Source organism: Leptodactylus fuscus, chromosome 6 (assembly GCF_031893055.1).
Source record: "Leptodactylus fuscus isolate aLepFus1 chromosome 6, aLepFus1.hap2, whole genome shotgun sequence".
Classification (NCBI taxonomy): Eukaryota; Metazoa; Chordata; class Amphibia; order Anura; family Leptodactylidae; genus Leptodactylus; species Leptodactylus fuscus.
Genome location: NC_134270.1, coordinates 90,321,881 through 90,340,500, shown reverse-complemented (window position 1 = coordinate 90,340,500; position 18,620 = coordinate 90,321,881). Strand labels below are relative to the sequence as shown.

Genomic DNA, 18,620 nt, shown 5'->3' with positions numbered 1-18,620 from the left:
CTGATAACCTCCTTTAGCTTCCCTAGCATACCAGTTAGTGTCATTGACCATTCTACTCCATTTGTCCACCTGGGAATGTTAAAATAGTGTGAAATAATTTTTCTTGATTCTTCTTGCCTAAACCTGGGGTAGGCGAAAAGTAGAGTAATTTATGCACCCCAAGTTTTAACCACTGTGTTTTTTCTGAAAATAAGACAGGGTCTTATATTAGTTTTGCTGTGAAAGATAGATTAGTGCTTATTTTCAGGGGAAGTCTTATTTTTTTCAATGAATAACAATCCACTCACTAGACCCCCTTACACCCAAAACAATTTAGAGTTGGCAAGTGCTAATGGTGGATGGGCTCTCACACGTAGATCTGTGCCACTTCTGTCTCAGGCCCCTTTGTGACAAATACTGGCGGTCCCATATTGGTGATCACCACCATTAGTCAGTGACCAGTATAAGATTAATAGCGACAACCCCAAATCAGTTATTTATTATGGACCTCCTGTCCCATACAGCAGCCTATGACAGTTCCATAATGCTAACCAATAGTGGGAGTCCTGCCTCCTCTGATTGCCACTATTGGCTAGTCAGTGACTACTGACAAATAGCAGTGATCAGTGACATCAGACACTGGCTTTAGCCTCACCCCTTGCACCTGCTCTCAACAGGTTTTGTGAGTTGCTGAGAATGAGTGTTAAGCTGCAATTTATTCTGGGCCATTTGCTTTTTTGTGCCATCCATTCATATCTGTATTGCATGTCCCCTTTTGTGCACCTCATGTATCATGTCTGTGACCACCACCTCCTCATTTGTGTCTCCTCTTCACCACCACCATCATCATCATCACCTCTTCATTGCACCTCCCATGCCCCATCTGAGTCTCCCCTGCACTACCACCTCCATCATTGTCATCCTGTTGTGTGTCCATGATCTGCTGTGCTATTTTTTTAAATATATATATATATATATATATATGTATTGTGAGAAGGTCATAGGCCTGTGGGTCATTAGTTAATTACTGGCCCATAGAAAGCTGAAGAGCCTGCGCTTCAGGGCAGATCCAGGGAGTGAGAGGTGGTGTCTGGATCTGTCCTGTTACTAAGTCCAGTGAGCCTGTATCATGCTCATTGATTTGTTCGTTCATGTGGCTGTTCATAAACCACATGTATGGTTAGCTTGTTATTACTGTTTAGTTAGTTGTTCAGATAAGGAAGATATTGTTTCTTATTCTTTTGCCTGAAGTTAAGGCTGTATTTAATTTTGCTCATTTTGTGCTTGAAGTCAATGTTTATTTATTTTCCTGTTTTGTTTTTTTTCTAAGTAAACCTGTTTCCTGTATATTTTGCGCCCCTGTCTTTGACCAGTGGGGTCTGTACCACTGCTGCTATCAGTGGCGTAACTAGGAATGATGGGGCCCCGTGGTGAACTTTTGACCCACTTTTCAGACCCCAGAGTATAATAATCGGAGACCGAGGTGAGATACAAGCATAAAAAACACTGTCACTTACCTATTCCCAACTCCGCTGCAGTCCTTGGTGGTGACAGCCATCTTCAGTGACATCGGGACGCCATATGACCTGGGACACAGGTCCCAGTCAAGTGACGTCAGGGATGTCATACAACTAGGCCCGATTCCTGTATGGAGCGCGGAGAGGTAAGTAACTGTGTTTTTTATGTTCTCTTACCTCTCCCGGGCCTCCAATCATTATATTCGGGTGTCTGAAAAGACCCCCCCGAGTATAATAATAGTGTTTGTGGGGCCCCTGCCAGGATCTGTAAGTAATTAGGGCTGGAGTAACTCCAGACAGTAACTGTCTATTAAGAAAAAAAACAAAAACCCGCAGTGGTAGCGGCTGTCGCCGGGCCAATAATATCCGGGCCCTGTGGCAGGGGCTACCCCAGTAGTTACACCACTGGCAACTACCGAGCTAACTTCCCCACAATATATATAAGATAGTGTTAGGTGGTGTTAGAGAAAGCGTATTTTAGTGTCAGGAAGCCATCACCTTAGTTAAGTTTAGCATTAGGGAATTGGCTCCGTAATTAGCATCATGGAAACTTTACATTTGTTAGGAGATCCTTGCTGTAGTTAAGATTAATTAGCTATTTAGTTTAGCTATATCTCTATGTCTATATATATTCTTCATAATTTTGAGTATACAGTGTTGGCCAAAAGTATTGGCACCCCTGCAACTCTGTCATCTGAATACTCATTTTCTTCCAGAAAATGACTGCAAGCACAAACTCTTTGGTATTAATATCTTCATTTATTTTGCTTGCAATGAAAAAACACAAAAGAGAATGAAAAAAAAGTCAAATCATTGATCATTTTACACAAAACTCCAAAACTGGGCTGGACAAAAGTATTGGCACCCTCAGCCTAATACTTGGTAGCACAACCTTTAGACAAAATAACTGCGAACAACCGCTTCCAGTAACCATCAATGAGCTTCTTACAATGCTCTGCTGGAATTTTAGACCATTCTTCTTTGGCAAACTGCTCCAGGTCCCTGAGATGTGAAGGGGGCCTTCTCCAAACTGCCATTTTGAGATCTCTCCACAGGTGTTCTATGGGATTCAGGTCTGGACTCATTGCTGGCCACTTTAGAAGTCTCCAGTGCTTTCTCTCAAACCATTTTCTAGTGCTTTTTGAAGTGTGTTTTGGGTCATTGTCCTGCTGGAAGACCCATGACCTCTGAGGGAGACTCAGCTTTCTCACACTGGGCCATACATTATGCTGCAAAATTTGTTGGTAGTCTTCAGACTTCATAATGCCATGCACACGGTCAAGCAGTCCAGTGGCAGAGGCAGCAAAGCAACCCCAAAACATCAGGGAACCTCTGCCATGTTTGACTGTAGGGACCGTGTTCTTTTCTTTGAAGGCCTTTTTTTTTTTTTTAATACCTGTAAACTCTATGTTGATGCCTTTTCCCAAAAAACTCTACTTTTGTCTCATCTGACCAGAGAACATTCTTCCAAAATGATTTTGGCTTTCTCAGGTAAGTTTTGGCAAACTCCAGCCTGGCTTTTTTAGGTCTCTGGGAAAGAAGTGGGGTCTTCCTGGGTATCCTACCATACAGTCCCTTTTCATTCAGACGCCGACGGATAGTACGGGTTGACACTGTTGTACCCTCAGACTGCAGGGCAGCTTGAACTTGTTTGGATGTTAGTCGAGGTTCTTTATCCACCATCCGCACAATGTTGCGTTGAAATCTCTTGTCAATTTTTCTTTTCCGTCCACATCTAGGGAGGTTAGCCACAGTGCCATGGGCTTTAAACGTCTTGATGACACTGCGCATGGTAGACACAGGAACATTCAGGTCTTTGGAGATGGACTTGTAGCCTTCAGATTGCTCATGCTTCCTCACAATTTTGCTTCTCAAGTCCTCAGACAGTTCTTTGGTCTTCTTTCTTTTCTCCATGCTCAATGTGGTACACACAAGGACACAGGACAGAGGTTGAGTCAACTTTAATCCATTTCAACTGACTGCAAGTGTGATTTAGTTATTGCCACCACCTGTTAGGTGCCTCAGGTAAGTAACAGGTACTGTTAATTACACAAATTAGAGAAGCATCACATGATTTTTCAAACAGTGCCAATACTTTTGTCCACCCGCTTTTTTATGTTTGCTGTGGAATTATATCCAATTTTGCTTTTTTGACAATTCTTTTTGTGGTTTTCCATTAAAGACAAATTAAATGAAGATAATAATGCCAAAGAATTTGTGATAATCATTTTCTTCCAGAAAATGATTGCAATCTGACAGTATTGCAGGGGTGCCAATACTTTTGGCCAACACTGTATATTTTTTCTTTATATACAGTTTTATTTACTGTAAAAAACTTAAAGAGTTCTCCCATCTTAGTCCTTCAGCCAGGCTGCATGCAGTGTCTGCTTCTCACTTCCTGTATTTCTTTCCCTCTCCCTCTTTTGAAGGGGACAGGCAACACTTAAGCAGATCAGATAATATGCACAATTTTGTACAGAAGACTCCACGTTATCTGTGTGTTTACATAAGAGATAACAGACTCAGCTTTATCAGCAAACTGCAATTAGCTGACTGGATTGTCCTGCCAGCACTGAATAAGTGATGTCCCTTTTCCTAACTCCCAGGTCATAGAAATGCAGTGTAAACAATGAGAGTAGGGTTGAGCAGATCTTGAAATTTCAGGATCGTTTTTAAAATCCGATTTCCAATCATTTTCCATTTGAACCCGATCCCAAATCTGATAATAATGCAAGTCAATGGGATTTTTTTAAATAATCGAAGATCGGATTTTAAAAACTATCCATATCATTTTCTCGGCACAGCAGGGAGGAAACAGAAGAGTAGTACGCTCCAATAGGAATGAATGGACGAAGCTGGCACGCAGGGGGTTAATCGGCCGGCCGCTTCCATTCATTCCTATGGGTGTGTACTATTCGAAACGGGAGTTTCCAATAGTATTCGCTCATCTGATACTATAGCTTTTCCCACAATGATTGGCCAGTAGCCAAGCATTGTTGGAAATAACCTCCGACCTCGATCCCACCGGAAATCCCGATCCCGATCACTCAACCCTAAATGGGAGGAATAAATTCACATAGCAGGCAAAGAAAGCAGAATTTCTAAAACAATATATTTAGGAAAAGTCTTCAATTTAAATAAGTCAGAAGGGCGTTTCTGACAGTCTGTCAGGAACATCCTTCTCCACAACAGCGCCTATCGCACTGTAGAGTGTGAGCGGGGAGGAACGCCCCGTTCCTCTGCTCACAGTGCTCGTCCATAGACGAGTATTATCAGGACGGGAGGGGGGCATTCCTCCCTGCTCACACTGTGCAGCGCGATAGGCGCTGCTGTGGAGAAGGATGTTCCTGACAGACTGTCAAAAATGCCCTTCTGACTGTAAAGCGCTATGGTACCGGGACCGATAGCGCTTTACCTGGGGCACAGATCAGGAAAGCGGATAGTGCTCTGAATTCAGTGCACTGTTGGCTTTCCAGCAGTATATGGAACTGCCTGTGCCCAATCTGATGAAAGGTCCTCTTTAAGTGTGAGTAAGCATAATACATTTACACTTTCAACAATGAAGTCGAGTGCTTTCCTCTTATCGGATAACTTTTTTTTTTTTTTTTTTTTTAAATGTAGATTGTGAGCCCCACATAGAGCTCACAATGTACATTTTTTCGCCTAACAGCATGTCTTTTTTGGAATATGGGATGGAAATCCATGCAAACACGGGGAGAACATACAAACTCCTTGCAGATGTTTTTTTTTGCCCATGGTGGGATTTGAACACCAGGACTCCAGCGCTGCAAGGCTGCAGTGCTAACCACTGAGCCACCATGTGGCCCTCTTATCTGATAACTTTTTGAAAGGTGCCACACTTTTTCATCCTCCTTGTCCAGTGATGAGGAGAAGGGACATCGTAGGAAGATGCCCTAGACCAGACCTGGGCAAAGTCCGGCCCCCGGGCCGTATCCGGCCCTCTGACTGATTCAGTCCGGCCCGCACAGCTTGAGTAGGGAGGCGTGTCTAGGGGGGGGCCTGTCTAGGGGGTGTGTCTTATTGCCGGCAGAAGATGGAGAGTGTCATAAGGTACTGAGATGTAAGGTGAGATGCAGGGGGGGAGAGTGTGTGTGTGTGTATATATATATGTGTCTGTCTATATGTGTGTGTGTCTGTATGTATGTGTCTATATGTGTCTGCCTGTGTGTGTGTCTCAGTAACCTAGGGGCAGAGACGGAAGGGGAATGTTATACTAGGGCAGGGATGGCAGATGGAGGGGGGGGTACATGAAATGGGGCAAATAAAGGAGGATATGAAACTGAGGGAGAAATGGAGGGGGTGACATGAAACTGGGGGTAGATGAAGAGGACACAAACTGGGGATACATTAAACCGTGGAGGTAGCTGTAGGGGGACCTGTCTGCCTCTAGTTGCCCCGTTTAATGTCACCATCCAGCTACCCCTACGGTTTAATGTCTGCTTCCAGCTTCCCGATTTTAATGTTCCCCTCTAGTTGCCCCCAGTTTCATGTCCCACTCTAGCTGTCAATTTATTGCCCCCCTCAAACTACCCCCACTGTTTAATGTCCCCCTCCAGCTTTGTGTCCCCTCTAGTTTCCACCAGTTTATACTGGGGCACCAGGAGAGGGACCTAATACTGTGGGGCAGTTGGAAGGGAACATTATAGTGTGGGGACATATAATGTACGGGTGACTATAGGAGGATAATACTTTGTGGGGGAACTTGGAAAGATGATTGGGAATGGGCGGAGTCAACATAGAAGTGGGTGGAGCTAAATTTGCCATGGCGCGGCCCTCTAGCATAGTTTCAATTTCTTATGCGGCCCCATGGGAAAATTAATTGCCCACCCCTGCCCTAGACCCTCTCCATTATAATCCTATTAGCCCTTAAGTCCAGAAAGAAGTATCCACATTTGGACTCCAGTCTCAGTCAATTAATCGCCCCAGACCAAAGTACATGAAGATCTCATAGACCTTACAGTGATGCAAACCAATTTGTACGCCCAGCAATACCCCATAGCATTTCCCAAACCCACAAGTTCCAAAGAAGCAGTCCATTAGAGACTACTGGAACAAATGCACACACACTATACTACACCCCATTAAACTGTACCACAATGGGGGACATTGGTACCTATACTATTTAAAAATAAGACCCACCCCAAGATAACCCCAGTTTTGGCAAGGTATAGTGTGAAGATGGAAGACGTATAAGCTGTGTGTCAGGATATACATACAGATTTGAAGGGAATGACTCCAAAATTAATTCTCCAGAATACCATCCTTCCACCCCATTTCTGGGAGTTAATGCCAAAATTGTGTGGTATTTGGTACATCCACTACTTGACCAGAGATGCCACCTCTACTTGCAAAAATTTTATACCAGCATGGCACTCTTCAACAGCATCAATTCCAGAAGTACTGCAGCTTGCAGCACCACAGTGTTCTTAAACCCACTTATGCCAGAGGTTATATTGGTATTGAGTTCTAATAATTTAACATTAGGCATAAACGGGTTAATGAGAGGCCACCTTAAGACACTGCTTGGGTAAACACTCAGCAAGAGCATGGCACAGTGTACCAGCAACGCATTGAGTGTGAAGTACAAGAATGAGAGATATCCTTGCACTGACAAAAAAAACAAACAAAAAAACAACACATGGCCATAACCATGTCAACACACCCATAACACACCCATAACACAACACACCCATGTCAATATAGAAAGGCCTGGATCTCTCCCACACACCTGGCTGTGGTAACAAGGTTGTATTTAAGGTGAGTAGTTTGAGAGAGATGTCCAAGATTGGCTTAAATGGAGGGTCTGCCAATACTGATAAGACAAGATTCAAGTCCCAAGGAGAAGTGGTTGTAGGCCCCCTTAAATGTACCTTTTGGCAATGGAAGTTTGGGCAATCTCACAGAAATGCGTTCATCAATCTGCACCTTGATTGCATTGATCCTCAGGCCATTTTCCAAACCCAGCTACAGAAGATCAAGGATGAGGCTGACAAGAATGTAAAGTTCCACTTATCTTTAGGAAAGACAAGGAAAACTTTTCAGGTCCTCTTGGATGTGACTGGCTTCCTGCAGAAGTGCAGGGTAGAAATTAGTCAGAGAACCTTTTATCCATTTCAGACGCCAGGCCGTAAGATAAAGATTAGCCACTTCTAGGCGAATTTGCTCCTGGGAGAGGTCATCTGCTGGCGATAGGTTCCAGAATTCCCCTTTGAACAGATGAAGGAGGGGCAGAGACCAGAAGAGAAATCTCAGGATAATTTGTGTGCTTTCCTCCTAAATCTTTGCCAGGGTTCTTGATATTAGCAGGAAGGGCGGAAAAGTATATAAAACACTATAAGTCACTGTGTCTCCTTTTGGACAGATTCCAACTGGTAAAGGGGAAAAAAAAAAAAAGTCTGGAAACTGGCTGTTCAGACTGGAGGCAAATGGGTCCATGCAAAATAGACCCCAACTGTCCACTTGGGCATGGAATATTAAGTGTATAGTCACTATTCTGCTGGGGTTTCTTGGTCTGGAATTTGACACGGAGACAACCTCAGATTCCAGACCAAAGAACGGCATTCCGCTATGGATTAGGCCCAAATTAATGGACCTAGTCGGGATAGAGGTGTCACGAGGTGGATGTCTATAGTCTCTACCTTACACTTCTTGTAGTATGGTCCAGAACAAACAGGTTTTTGGTCCAGAACAAACAGGTTTTTGGACCAGAAACATCAGGGAATAATAGCCTTCTTCACATGAAGGCTGTACAGGAACTAGAACATTCTTGGAAAGGAGCAGTTCTATTTTTAACTGCAGGACAGCCTGCACAGAACGGTAGGACTTCTTTGTGATGCAAAATTTCTTTGGGGGGTGGTTATATAAGCAAAAAAAGTCAATTTTGAGGGTTTGGCTGACGAACACCAGTTTGGAACAAACCTTACCTGATCAGGAGAAATATAGCCTTTAAGGAAATAATTAATCCTATATGCCATTATCTTGGCAAGCATTTGAAACACACAGTTGAAAGTACAATGTATGTAATACAATATTTTTAATTGTAAATGGTCTCTGTTTGACTTTAAAATAAAAGAAATAAAATCCCACTTGGTGTCTGGGCATAAATAGGCAGGTAACAAATTAAGTTACCAAAGATTGGGACAATAAAATGTGTGAGCTTTTCATAGCACAATTTGGGTAAAACCCCATCTTGGCCAGGGGTTATACCCATTTTGAGCAGTTTGATAGTAGTTAAGGGGGCTCCATCATTGGGAAAAGTCATTTTTAACTAATCACATCCTTGCTTAGCCTATAGAAATGCTATTTCACACCTACCTTTAGTATGTAGATTGCCTCAGTGGTTTCTGAATGAGTCAGTTTTTATTCATATGCGAATGAGCTTCCAGCCAGCACAGGAAGTTCCCAGCAGCACTTGTCCCTGCTATTATCTCCTATATGTGTGTTCAAACAGGAAGCTGTCTTCATCAGCAGCAGCAGCCTGTGCATAGGAAACAATAGCAAAGGTGTTGCACGATGCATCGTGCACCAGTCTGATTAGCATATCAATAAAAACAGACTTATTCAAAAAACGCTGAGGCGATTTACATACTAAAGGTAGGTGTGGAATAGCCTTTCTAAAGGCTATGCAAGGATAGGATGAGTTAAAAATGACTTTTCCCAATAATAGAGCCCTTTTAATAACTCTTAATTTTCTACCAGCATGTGTGTCATTATATTACAAAATGTATGACTTTATTAACAAAATTCAGACTCCTTTCTGTGAAATTCTGCTTTTCTTTATTCTTCCTTTTGCTTCTGTATTCAGAGCTGTTCCTGCCTCTCACTGAAGGCTACTGTGAATGGAGTAAAGGCTTAAAGTACAGTCCTATGAAAAAGTTTGGGCACCCCTATTAATCTTAATCATTTTTAGTTCTAAATATTTTGGTATTTGCAACAGCCATTTCAGTTTGATATATCTAATAACTGATGGACACAGTAATATTTCAGGATTGAAATGAGGTTTATTGTACTAACAGAAAATGCGCAATATGCATTAAACCAAAATTTGACCGGTGCAAAAGTATGGGCACCTCAACAGAAAAGTGACATTAATATTTAGTACATCCTCCTTTTGCAAAGATAACAGCCTCTAGTCGCTTCCTGTAGCTTTTAATCAGTTCCTGGATCCTGGATAAAGGTATTTTGGACAAACAATTCAAGTTCAGTTAAGTTAGATGGTCGCCGAGCATGGACAGCCCGCTTCAAATCATCCCACAGATGTTCAATGATATTCAGGTCTGGGGACTGGGATGGCCATTCCAGAACATTGTAATTGTTCCTCTGCATGAATGCCTGAGGATTTGGAGCGGTGTTTTGGATCATTGTCTTGCTGAAATATCCATCCCCGGCGTAACTTCAACTTCGTCACTGATTCTTGAACATTATTCTCAAGAATCTGCTGATACTGAGTGGAATCCATGCGACCCTCAACTTTAACAAGATTCCCGATGCCGGCATTGGCCACACAGCCCCAAAGCATGATGGAACCTCCACCAAATTTTACAGTGGGTAGCATGTGTTTTTCTTGGAATGCTGTTTCTTTTTGGACGCCATGAATAACGCCTTTTTTTTTTTTTATAACCAAACAACTCAATTTTTGTTTCCAAAATGAAGCTGCCTTGTCCAAATGTGCTTTTTCATACCTCAGGCAACTCTATTTGTGGCGTACGTGCAGAAACGGCTTCTTTCTCATCACTCTCCCATACAGCTTCTATTTGTGCATAGTGCGCTGTATAGTTGACCGATGCACAGTGACACCATCTGCAGCAAGATGATGCTGCAGCTCTTTGGAGGTGGTCGGTGGATTGTCCTTGACTGTTCTCACCATTCTTCTTCTCTGCCTTTCTGATATTTTTCTTGGCCTGCCACTTCTGGGCTTAACAAGAACTGTCCCTGTGGTCTTCCATTTCCTTACTATGTTCCTCACAGTGGAAACTGACAGGTTAAATCTCTGAGACAACGTTTTGTATCCTTCCCCTGAACAACTATGTTGAACAATCTTTGTTTTCAGATCATTTGAGAGCGGGCTGTCCATGTTCGGCGACCATCAAACTTAACTGAACTTGAATTGTTTTGTAGAAAGAAATGGTCCAAAATACCTTCATCCAGGAACTGATTAAAAGCTACAGGAAGCGACTAGAGGCTGTTATCTTTGCAAAAGGAGGATGTACTAAATATTAATGTCACTTTTCTGTTGAGGTGCCCATATTTTTGCACCGGTCAAATTTTGGTTTAATGCATATTGCGCATTTTCTGTTAGTACAATAAACCTCATTTCAATCCTGAAATATTACAGTGTCCATCAGTTATTAGATATATCAAACTGAAATGGCTGTTGCAAACACCAAAATATTTAGAACTAAAAATTATTAAGATTAATAGGGGTGCCCAAACTTTTTCATAGGACTGTATCTGGCAGTGTAAAATGAAGATAATATGAGGGTAGGGCAGTTATATAGTAATATCTTGAAGGTTAAACAACGTACAAACTTGCATTTGGCTTCATATGAAAGAGGAGATTTTCATATTTCTATATTATTTCCACAGATATCACTGGTTGAAAACAGAGTTAGGATTGGGATATTTATATCATATCATGTAGTTGCATATGAATATATTGTGTTTTATAAAGTCTGAGATATACTGTATTTTTCGGACTATAAGAAATCTTATAGTCCGAATGTGGCCGCCAATACAGACCCGCTATCCGCTGTAATAGAAAGGCAGATGCCGGAGAGGGTTAGACGCCGGTACAGGTGCCGGGGCCTGCAACATCGCTACGCTCCTGCCCTGCAGAAAGCCTGCAGCAACAGGAGCAATGGTGCTATTCCACTCCTCTGTCCCCCCCCCCTTCCCCCGGAATAGCAGCATCGCTCCTGCCGCTGCTGGCTTCATGCAGGGCAGGAGCGTAGTGATGTCGCAGGCCCCGACACCTGTACCGGCGTCTAACCCTCCACGGCATCTGCCTTTCTATTACAGCGACAGCGGGTCTGTATTGGCGGCCACATTCGGACTATAAGACGCACCCTTCTTTTCCCCCCCATATTTTGGGGGAAAAAAGTGCGTCTTATAGTCCGAAAAATACGGTATAGCTCAGATATTATATAACACAATATATTCATATGCAACTACATGATATGATATAAATATCCCAATCCCAACTGTTTTCAACCAGTGATATCTTTGGAAATAATATAGAAATATGAAAATCTCCTCTTTCATATGACGCCAAACGCAAGTTTACAGCGGATGCCGGGTCTGTATCAGCGGCCCCTTCCCCCCAAAGTGTAAACTACCCCCCACCCCCCACCTTTCACATGGGTTCATGGCCTCCTACAGAAATCACTGACCTGAGACAGCCATAAAGAAACTCTGAACTGATAAGAACCTGGGAACTGGGGATTTGTTTACGTGTACATACCAATAAGCCTCTTCCTTCCTAAAATTCTATCCCTATGTGTCCTGTTGTACATAAATATGCAGACTTCAGAAATTGTTCTTAGTTATATCTGAAGAAGAAGCCGGGAGCTTTGAAACATTATAATCTGTCATCATTATCAGTTAGCCATTAAGTTTTTTTTGTTTTTTTTTATATTTCCAGAAATATTCAGTGATAGGCAGGAACAGATCTCAATACAGAAGCAAGGGGAAGAATAAAGAATACAGGATTTCACAGAAAGGAGCCAAAATTTGTTAAAGTATATTGCAAAATTTATTAATGACATAAATGCTGCCCGGAAATCAAAAGTTGTCTGAAAGTTTCAACTAAGGTCTGCTTCAAATAATTCCCTATGCCTCAGAGTCAGTAGAGAAACATCAATAAAAAATTCTGCAACTTTATTTCTTAGCCTATTCCTGCTCAGCACCATACTATTACATCACGCTAAGTATATTGTTAACATTCAGCGGCGTATTATTGGCACTGTCAATCCATAGACAGAGTAGCTGTGCCTGCAATATGACTTCTGAGTCTCAGCTGTATTAGTAGAAAATACTTAGACTCCGGTGGATCATCCTCTCACATGCCATGATTAACCCCTTCCCGCCGATGGCACTTTTTGACTTCCTGACCAAGCTCGATTTTTCAAAACTGACATGTGTCACTTTATGTGGCAATAACTTTGGAACGCTTTAACTTACCAAAGTGATTTTAAGATAGTTTTTTCGTAACACATTGTACTTCATGTTAGTGGTAAATTTTGGTTGATATGTTTTGTGTTTAATTATGAAAAAATTGGAAATTTGGTGGAAATTTTGAAAAATAGGCATTTTATAAAGTTTGAAATGATGTGCATTGCATACAGATAGTCAGACCGACAAAATTATATCATAAATCTCATGTCCCAGATCTCTGCTTTATGTCGGCATCAAACTTTAGGCGCCCTTTTAATTTTTACGGACATTATAAGATTTACAAGTGAAACAACAATATTCAAAATTTTCAAGAAATTTCCAAAACCCATTTTTTAAAGGGCCTAATCCAGTTATGAAGGTGTTTTGAAAGACCCTTGTATTAAAGCCCCCCATAAATCACCCCATTTTCAAAACTGCACCCCTTAATTAAGTCAAAACAACATATACCTAGTAGTTTAACCCTATAAGTGCTTAACAGGAATTAATACAAAATGGAGGTGAAATTTTCAAATTCGAATTTATTTTACTAATATTTTCGTTTAGCCCTAGAATTTGCACATTCACAAGGGGTTAAAGGAGAAAACGCATCCCACAATTTGTTAGGCAAGTTCTCCCGACTACCATAGTACCCCACTTGTGGGTGTAAACTAATATATGGACGCACAGCGAGACGCAGAAGGGAAGGCGCGCCAAGGAGCTTTTAGAGGGCAGATCTGGCTGTGATCAGTTTCAGGAACCATGTCGCATTTACAAAGCCCTTGAGGAGTCAAAACAGTGGAAACCTCTAGAAAGTGACCCCCCCCCCCCCCATTGTGAAAACCACACCCCTCAAAGAATTTATCAAGTGATGTAGTAGCATTAGTAACCCCGAAGTAAATATGTAAGCTGTGCGGAGTAAATTGGGTACACCAAATCCCATTCTATTTTCCCACTAGCTTCTATGACGCGGACGGGGAAGAGGGGGATCAGCGCTGCTGTATTATCTCTCATAAGCTCTAAATATGGGGTGTCCCCTGAAAACGCTCGCACAGATTATACATTTCCTTCTAGTCGCAGCCACTTATGTCCTAATGATTTGGCGACTTTTAGGGTTTTTGTCTTCACATTGTACAAGCTAGATTTTTATTTTTATCTTCTGGCAATGTGGCCATATGAGGGCTTGGTGTTTGCGGTATTAGATGTGCTTTTCAATGCCACCATTTTGGGGCCTGTAACTTATTGACTACATTTTATTAACTCTTTCTGGGTGGGATGTAAAAGGAAACATCAATTCTGGCAATGCTTTTTAGTATTTATTTTTTTCCCCGTGCAGCGTACAGCATAAGTAACATGTTACCTTTATTCTGCGGGTTGGTACGGTTATGGCGATACCTCATTTATATTATTTTTTAATGCTTTGCTATTTGTGCAGAATAAAATTCAATTTAGGGAAAAAAATCAATTATTTTTGCATCGCCATCTTCTGAAAGGCATAACATTTTTATTTTTCACTAGACAGAGCTGGTTGAGGGCTTATTTTTTGCGGGAACACCTCTTCTTTTTATTGGTACCATTTTGGTTTTCATCTGACCATTTGATTACTTTTTATTGAACATTTTGTAAGGGAAAGGTGGTGAATAATCATTATTTTGTGCGATTTTCTATGGGTTTTTTTTTACGACGTTCGCCGTTCGGGTTAAATAATGTTTTAATTTTATTGTTCAGGTTATTACGGACACGGCGATACTAAATATGTAATGTTTTTTTTCTATTTTTCTTTATTTTACATAAAACATTTTATATGGGGAAAATGGGATTTTTGGGGCTTTATTTATTTCTAATTTATTTTAAACTTTTTTATTTTTACTTTTTTCCAACTTTTTTTTTCCTGTCCCCATGGGGGATTGAAGCAGTGATCGGCTGATCACCGCTTCACTACATATACATTGCAATACACGTGTTACACGTGTATTGCATTGTATAGGAAGCTGTCAGCCTGTGTGGACGCACAGGCTGACAGCTTCCTTTTCAGGCAGGATCAACCAGGTACGTGAAGGGGGTAAGTGATGGGGCAGACCCGGGGTCACTGATCAGATCCCGGGCTGCCCCCTATGAACACCGGCACCCCCCGAAACCGGTGTGGGGGGTTCCGATCAGCACCATTTTAGAACGAAACCCTGGAGGTGCCGGTGGTCATGTTGACCGCCGGCATATCAGGGGTTAACACCCGCGATCGGACCCAGTTCCGACCGCGGGTGTTACGGAGCATTGTCAGCCGTGTATTACGACTGACACCCGTAGTGCATGCTGCGCACACAGTTTCTGTGTGCGCACCTGCATCCGCAGTAATAGTATGGCGGTTTGCGGGAAGCCCTTCCCGGCAGCGCCGTACTATTACGGCGAATGTCGGGAAGGGGTTAATAGCAGTCATGGCATCAGAGTGGTTAGGGGGCAAGATATCCCCCACTTTCAGCTCTTCTATGAGATCATGGTGTCCAAGCAGTCACTACAGCTGTCGAAAGGCCTCGTTCCTGTCTTTCCCTATTGCACAAAAGAATTTGCAGGACATGCTCATTGGGGAGTAAGAGATCCCAGGGACAAACACGACTGTGGGACAATAAAAATAAAAAAAGGTATACAATACATAAAAAAAAAAATACTACATATACAGAGTTCTGCAGATTATGGTGGTAGGTGGTGGTAATGTTACTATTCTTGCAGCTTCTTTGGAAAAGTCCAGTAACATGGTTCACAACCGAATCTCATCTTTGAGTAGGCCGTAGTACCCGAGCTAAACTTTGCTACATCAATAGAAGTTACTGCAGTCACTCAGTTATGAAGCAGTGAGCTGAAAAACAGCCTGATTGTTACAAAACACAAGTTATAGTGGTATATCATCATATATCATTACTGTAGCTATTGGGCTGTTCAGAACTGACTATGACTTCTTTGCACACTGCCCCCACACAACGGGACTCTCATGTGCAAGGGCCCTTAGAGTCACAGATAAATTGTAAAGAGATGCTGTGAATATTGTGCTTTGTTCACACACATGAATAGTACATAAAATGGAGATCCATTGCCCCTGAAACCAGAATCAAAATAAATTACTATCTTCCAAACATTAATCTTTAGTTTTTTTTTTGTTTTTTTTTTAATTTTTAGTGACAAACACTACTAACTTACATTCCATTGGGGAAAAAAAATACCAGCATAAACAAAGACCTCAAGCAATACTGGACGTGCTGAGCTTTAAATAGACAAAATGTACTGCGAGTGCGGCAATAGCAGCACGTAATTCACACATGTAGCAACATTGTTTGAAGAGACAAAGGCATTTCTTCAGCCCCACATGGAGACGTCATGGTATAAAGCACACAGAAGGTTAATTAATCCAGTAATGAGGTCACATCCTGAACCACACCCACATAAACACTGCCCAGGGTGCAAATCAAACAAAGTCACATGACTACAGGGGGTGCCCCTTCTACAGTTTATCACATTTCTTCATTTTAGGGTTAAAAAACAAAAAAAAACACACACATATATATATATATATATATATATATATATATATATATATATATATATATATATATATATATATAGCCACAAAAGCCATTAAAAAAATTCTAACAATCATCTCCACCACAGGTATGTGACCAGTTCATGAAATGCTTAAGAGAAATAAAAAGAAAAAAAAATAAAAATCTATACATGTATAAGTAATGTGGATTTTGTACTTTGTCCCCCTCAGAAATTTTCAAACAAAACAAAAAAGGCGGCAGCATTTATAAAAGTGGTTCATGGGATTCTCATCAGGCTGTGCTGTTCACCACTTGTCCCTGTGCAGTTGATGTCGTCGCTTTCAGGAGGGGGTCACTTTCCATCTCTGGTTTCCCACATCTGCAAAGGAATACAAATCTATAACTAACCAAGTGCACACAAAACCCCAGGCCTAAGGACCGTCAACTTGTGTTAATGGGTTCCTCAGATAAGATTAAAAGAGTTATCCAGGATATAAAGTCAATTGTTACCGTATATACTCGAGTATAAGCCGACTTTTTCAGCACATTCTTCATTCTGAAAAAGCTTTCCTCGGCTTATACACGAGTCAGGGTCCACGGAGCACAGAAAACTGGAAGGACCTGGAAGGGGGAGGTCCTTTAGTGCTACTGCTCTGTGATTGGCTTGTCATGAGGTCACGTGACTGTGATGTCATCAAAGGTCCTATAGCCACTGGTATGCAACATCTGCAGATAAGGTTGAGTCTAAATCCTAGTAGCTCCGCCCACACCAGAGTCCAATCACATGGTCATGACGTCATCAGAGGTCCTTTAGCACACTAGGATTTAGCATCTACCCTGCAGATGAGTGGCCAGGATTCATTGTGTCTTATGGAAGATGTCTGTTGTATGGAGGAGAGGAAGCTACAGTAAAGTGAAACACACAGGTACCTTCCTTTAGTTACTCTGCCTATTAATGTCAGGCATTTGGGGTTATTAATTTAGTTTCATTAACCCCATTTGCCTCACATTAATAACAGTTAACCCCATCATGTCCCTCATATTAACCCCTGTGTGCCCCATATAAGGGTTACTAATATGTGAGACACATGAGGGTACTAATGAAGGACCTTAATTATAAAGATACCTAATTATTACCTCCATATGTCCCACATATCTGCAACTCTTAGGGGATTAATGTGAGGGACATGATGGGGTTAACTGCTATTACTATGATCCCCATGGAGTTACTAAGCTGCAATGCACATGACCAGACTTTTTTATCTGCAATGGTGGATTCCCCCCCCCCGCTTATACTTGAGTCAATAAGTTTTCCCATTTTTTTGTGGTAAAATTAGGGGCCTCGGCTTATATTCGGGTCGGCTTATACTCGAGTATATACAGTACTTCATATTACCCATCTACAAGGTAGGACAGCAGTGTCAGGTCAGTTGGGTTCCAAAACCTGGAACTTGTCTTGATCACCTGTTTTAACAACTGGAAATCATATACTAGGTATATGGTCTGAAGCAGCCCTACTTCTATTCAAGTGAATGGGAGTGGGGGCTGCAGGTTCTGGTGCCACCACATGCAGTTTATGGAACTTCGGTTGTTACACCTAAACCTGATCTAATATTGATGTCCTACCTTGTGGATCAATTACCTTCACTACCTGGTCACCTCTTTGCTAAATCCCAACGTGGTCCACCATTTCATGAACCCCAATAGCAATGGTGATGAGGGAGACTCACACTGATATTGCTCCGTTCACTGGCCTTGGCACCTCAGTACTCTGCTGGTCTATTTCAGACAACAACTTCAAAATATTTAAAGCAGCCTGGAAGAGAAGGAGATGGTTTACTCTGGTGGGACAAGAAAGGAGGTGGGAGTGAAAGGGAAAGTAGGAGTAAATGGGAAAGGAGGGGCTTGGTCCAATTATGCATCTGGGCCATATGACAGGGAGAAAGGACCCCTAAAAGGTTAAAAGAGAAGGTGGGAGATATAAGTCTTGAGGCAAAAGAAAGGAATTTTATGTGGTTGAGCCCAGTGAGGTAAAAGGATGAGGGGTTGTTAGTCTTGCAAAAAGGTCAACGAAGGTAAACCCTCTTCACATCAAAATCCATTTAATTTTGTTTGCATGTGACTTACCATATCATGACAAGACTCCACATCTTTTCCCACACCATGACTGATTAGTGGTGGTTGGAAGGAGCAGTTTATTAGAGAGACAAACTCGTTTTTATTATTCTTCGGGAAATCTTTATATTCAACCTGGAAATAAAGAATGGTCAGAAGAATAAAAGAAAAATCTCACAAATCTCCAATAATGCACAAAGCACAGAATGAAGTCAGTCATGAAGAAAATTGTTTTCGATTGGATTAAAACAGGGCACCTCCTTTTCTTTGCACAAGGAAACTCTTGGCCAATCAGTGTACATAAAACTGC

General features: G+C 41.8%; 1 protein-coding gene across 5 annotated transcripts in view; it reads right to left on the bottom strand.

The window, feature by feature from the left end:
* Window positions 1-14,705: 14,705 nt before the first annotated feature.
* The window catches only part of STAU1 (staufen double-stranded RNA binding protein 1), a 66,788-nt gene continuing 62,873 nt past the window's right edge, over window positions 14,706-18,620 (bottom strand). For 3 of the 5 annotated variants that reach the window (XM_075276781.1, XM_075276782.1, XM_075276785.1), the window contains 3 exons: window positions 18,323-18,445; window positions 17,926-18,011; window positions 14,706-16,574 (listed from right to left, as the gene is read on the bottom strand). In XM_075276781.1, coding sequence (XP_075132882.1) covers window positions 16,487-16,574; window positions 17,926-18,011; window positions 18,323-18,445 — 297 coding nt within the window. In that variant the 3' untranslated portion in view covers window positions 14,706-16,486. Of the gene's footprint in view, window positions 16,575-17,921; window positions 18,012-18,322; window positions 18,446-18,620 lie in introns of those variants that run through there. The other 2 variants (XM_075276783.1, XM_075276784.1) reach the window with 1 other exon arrangement.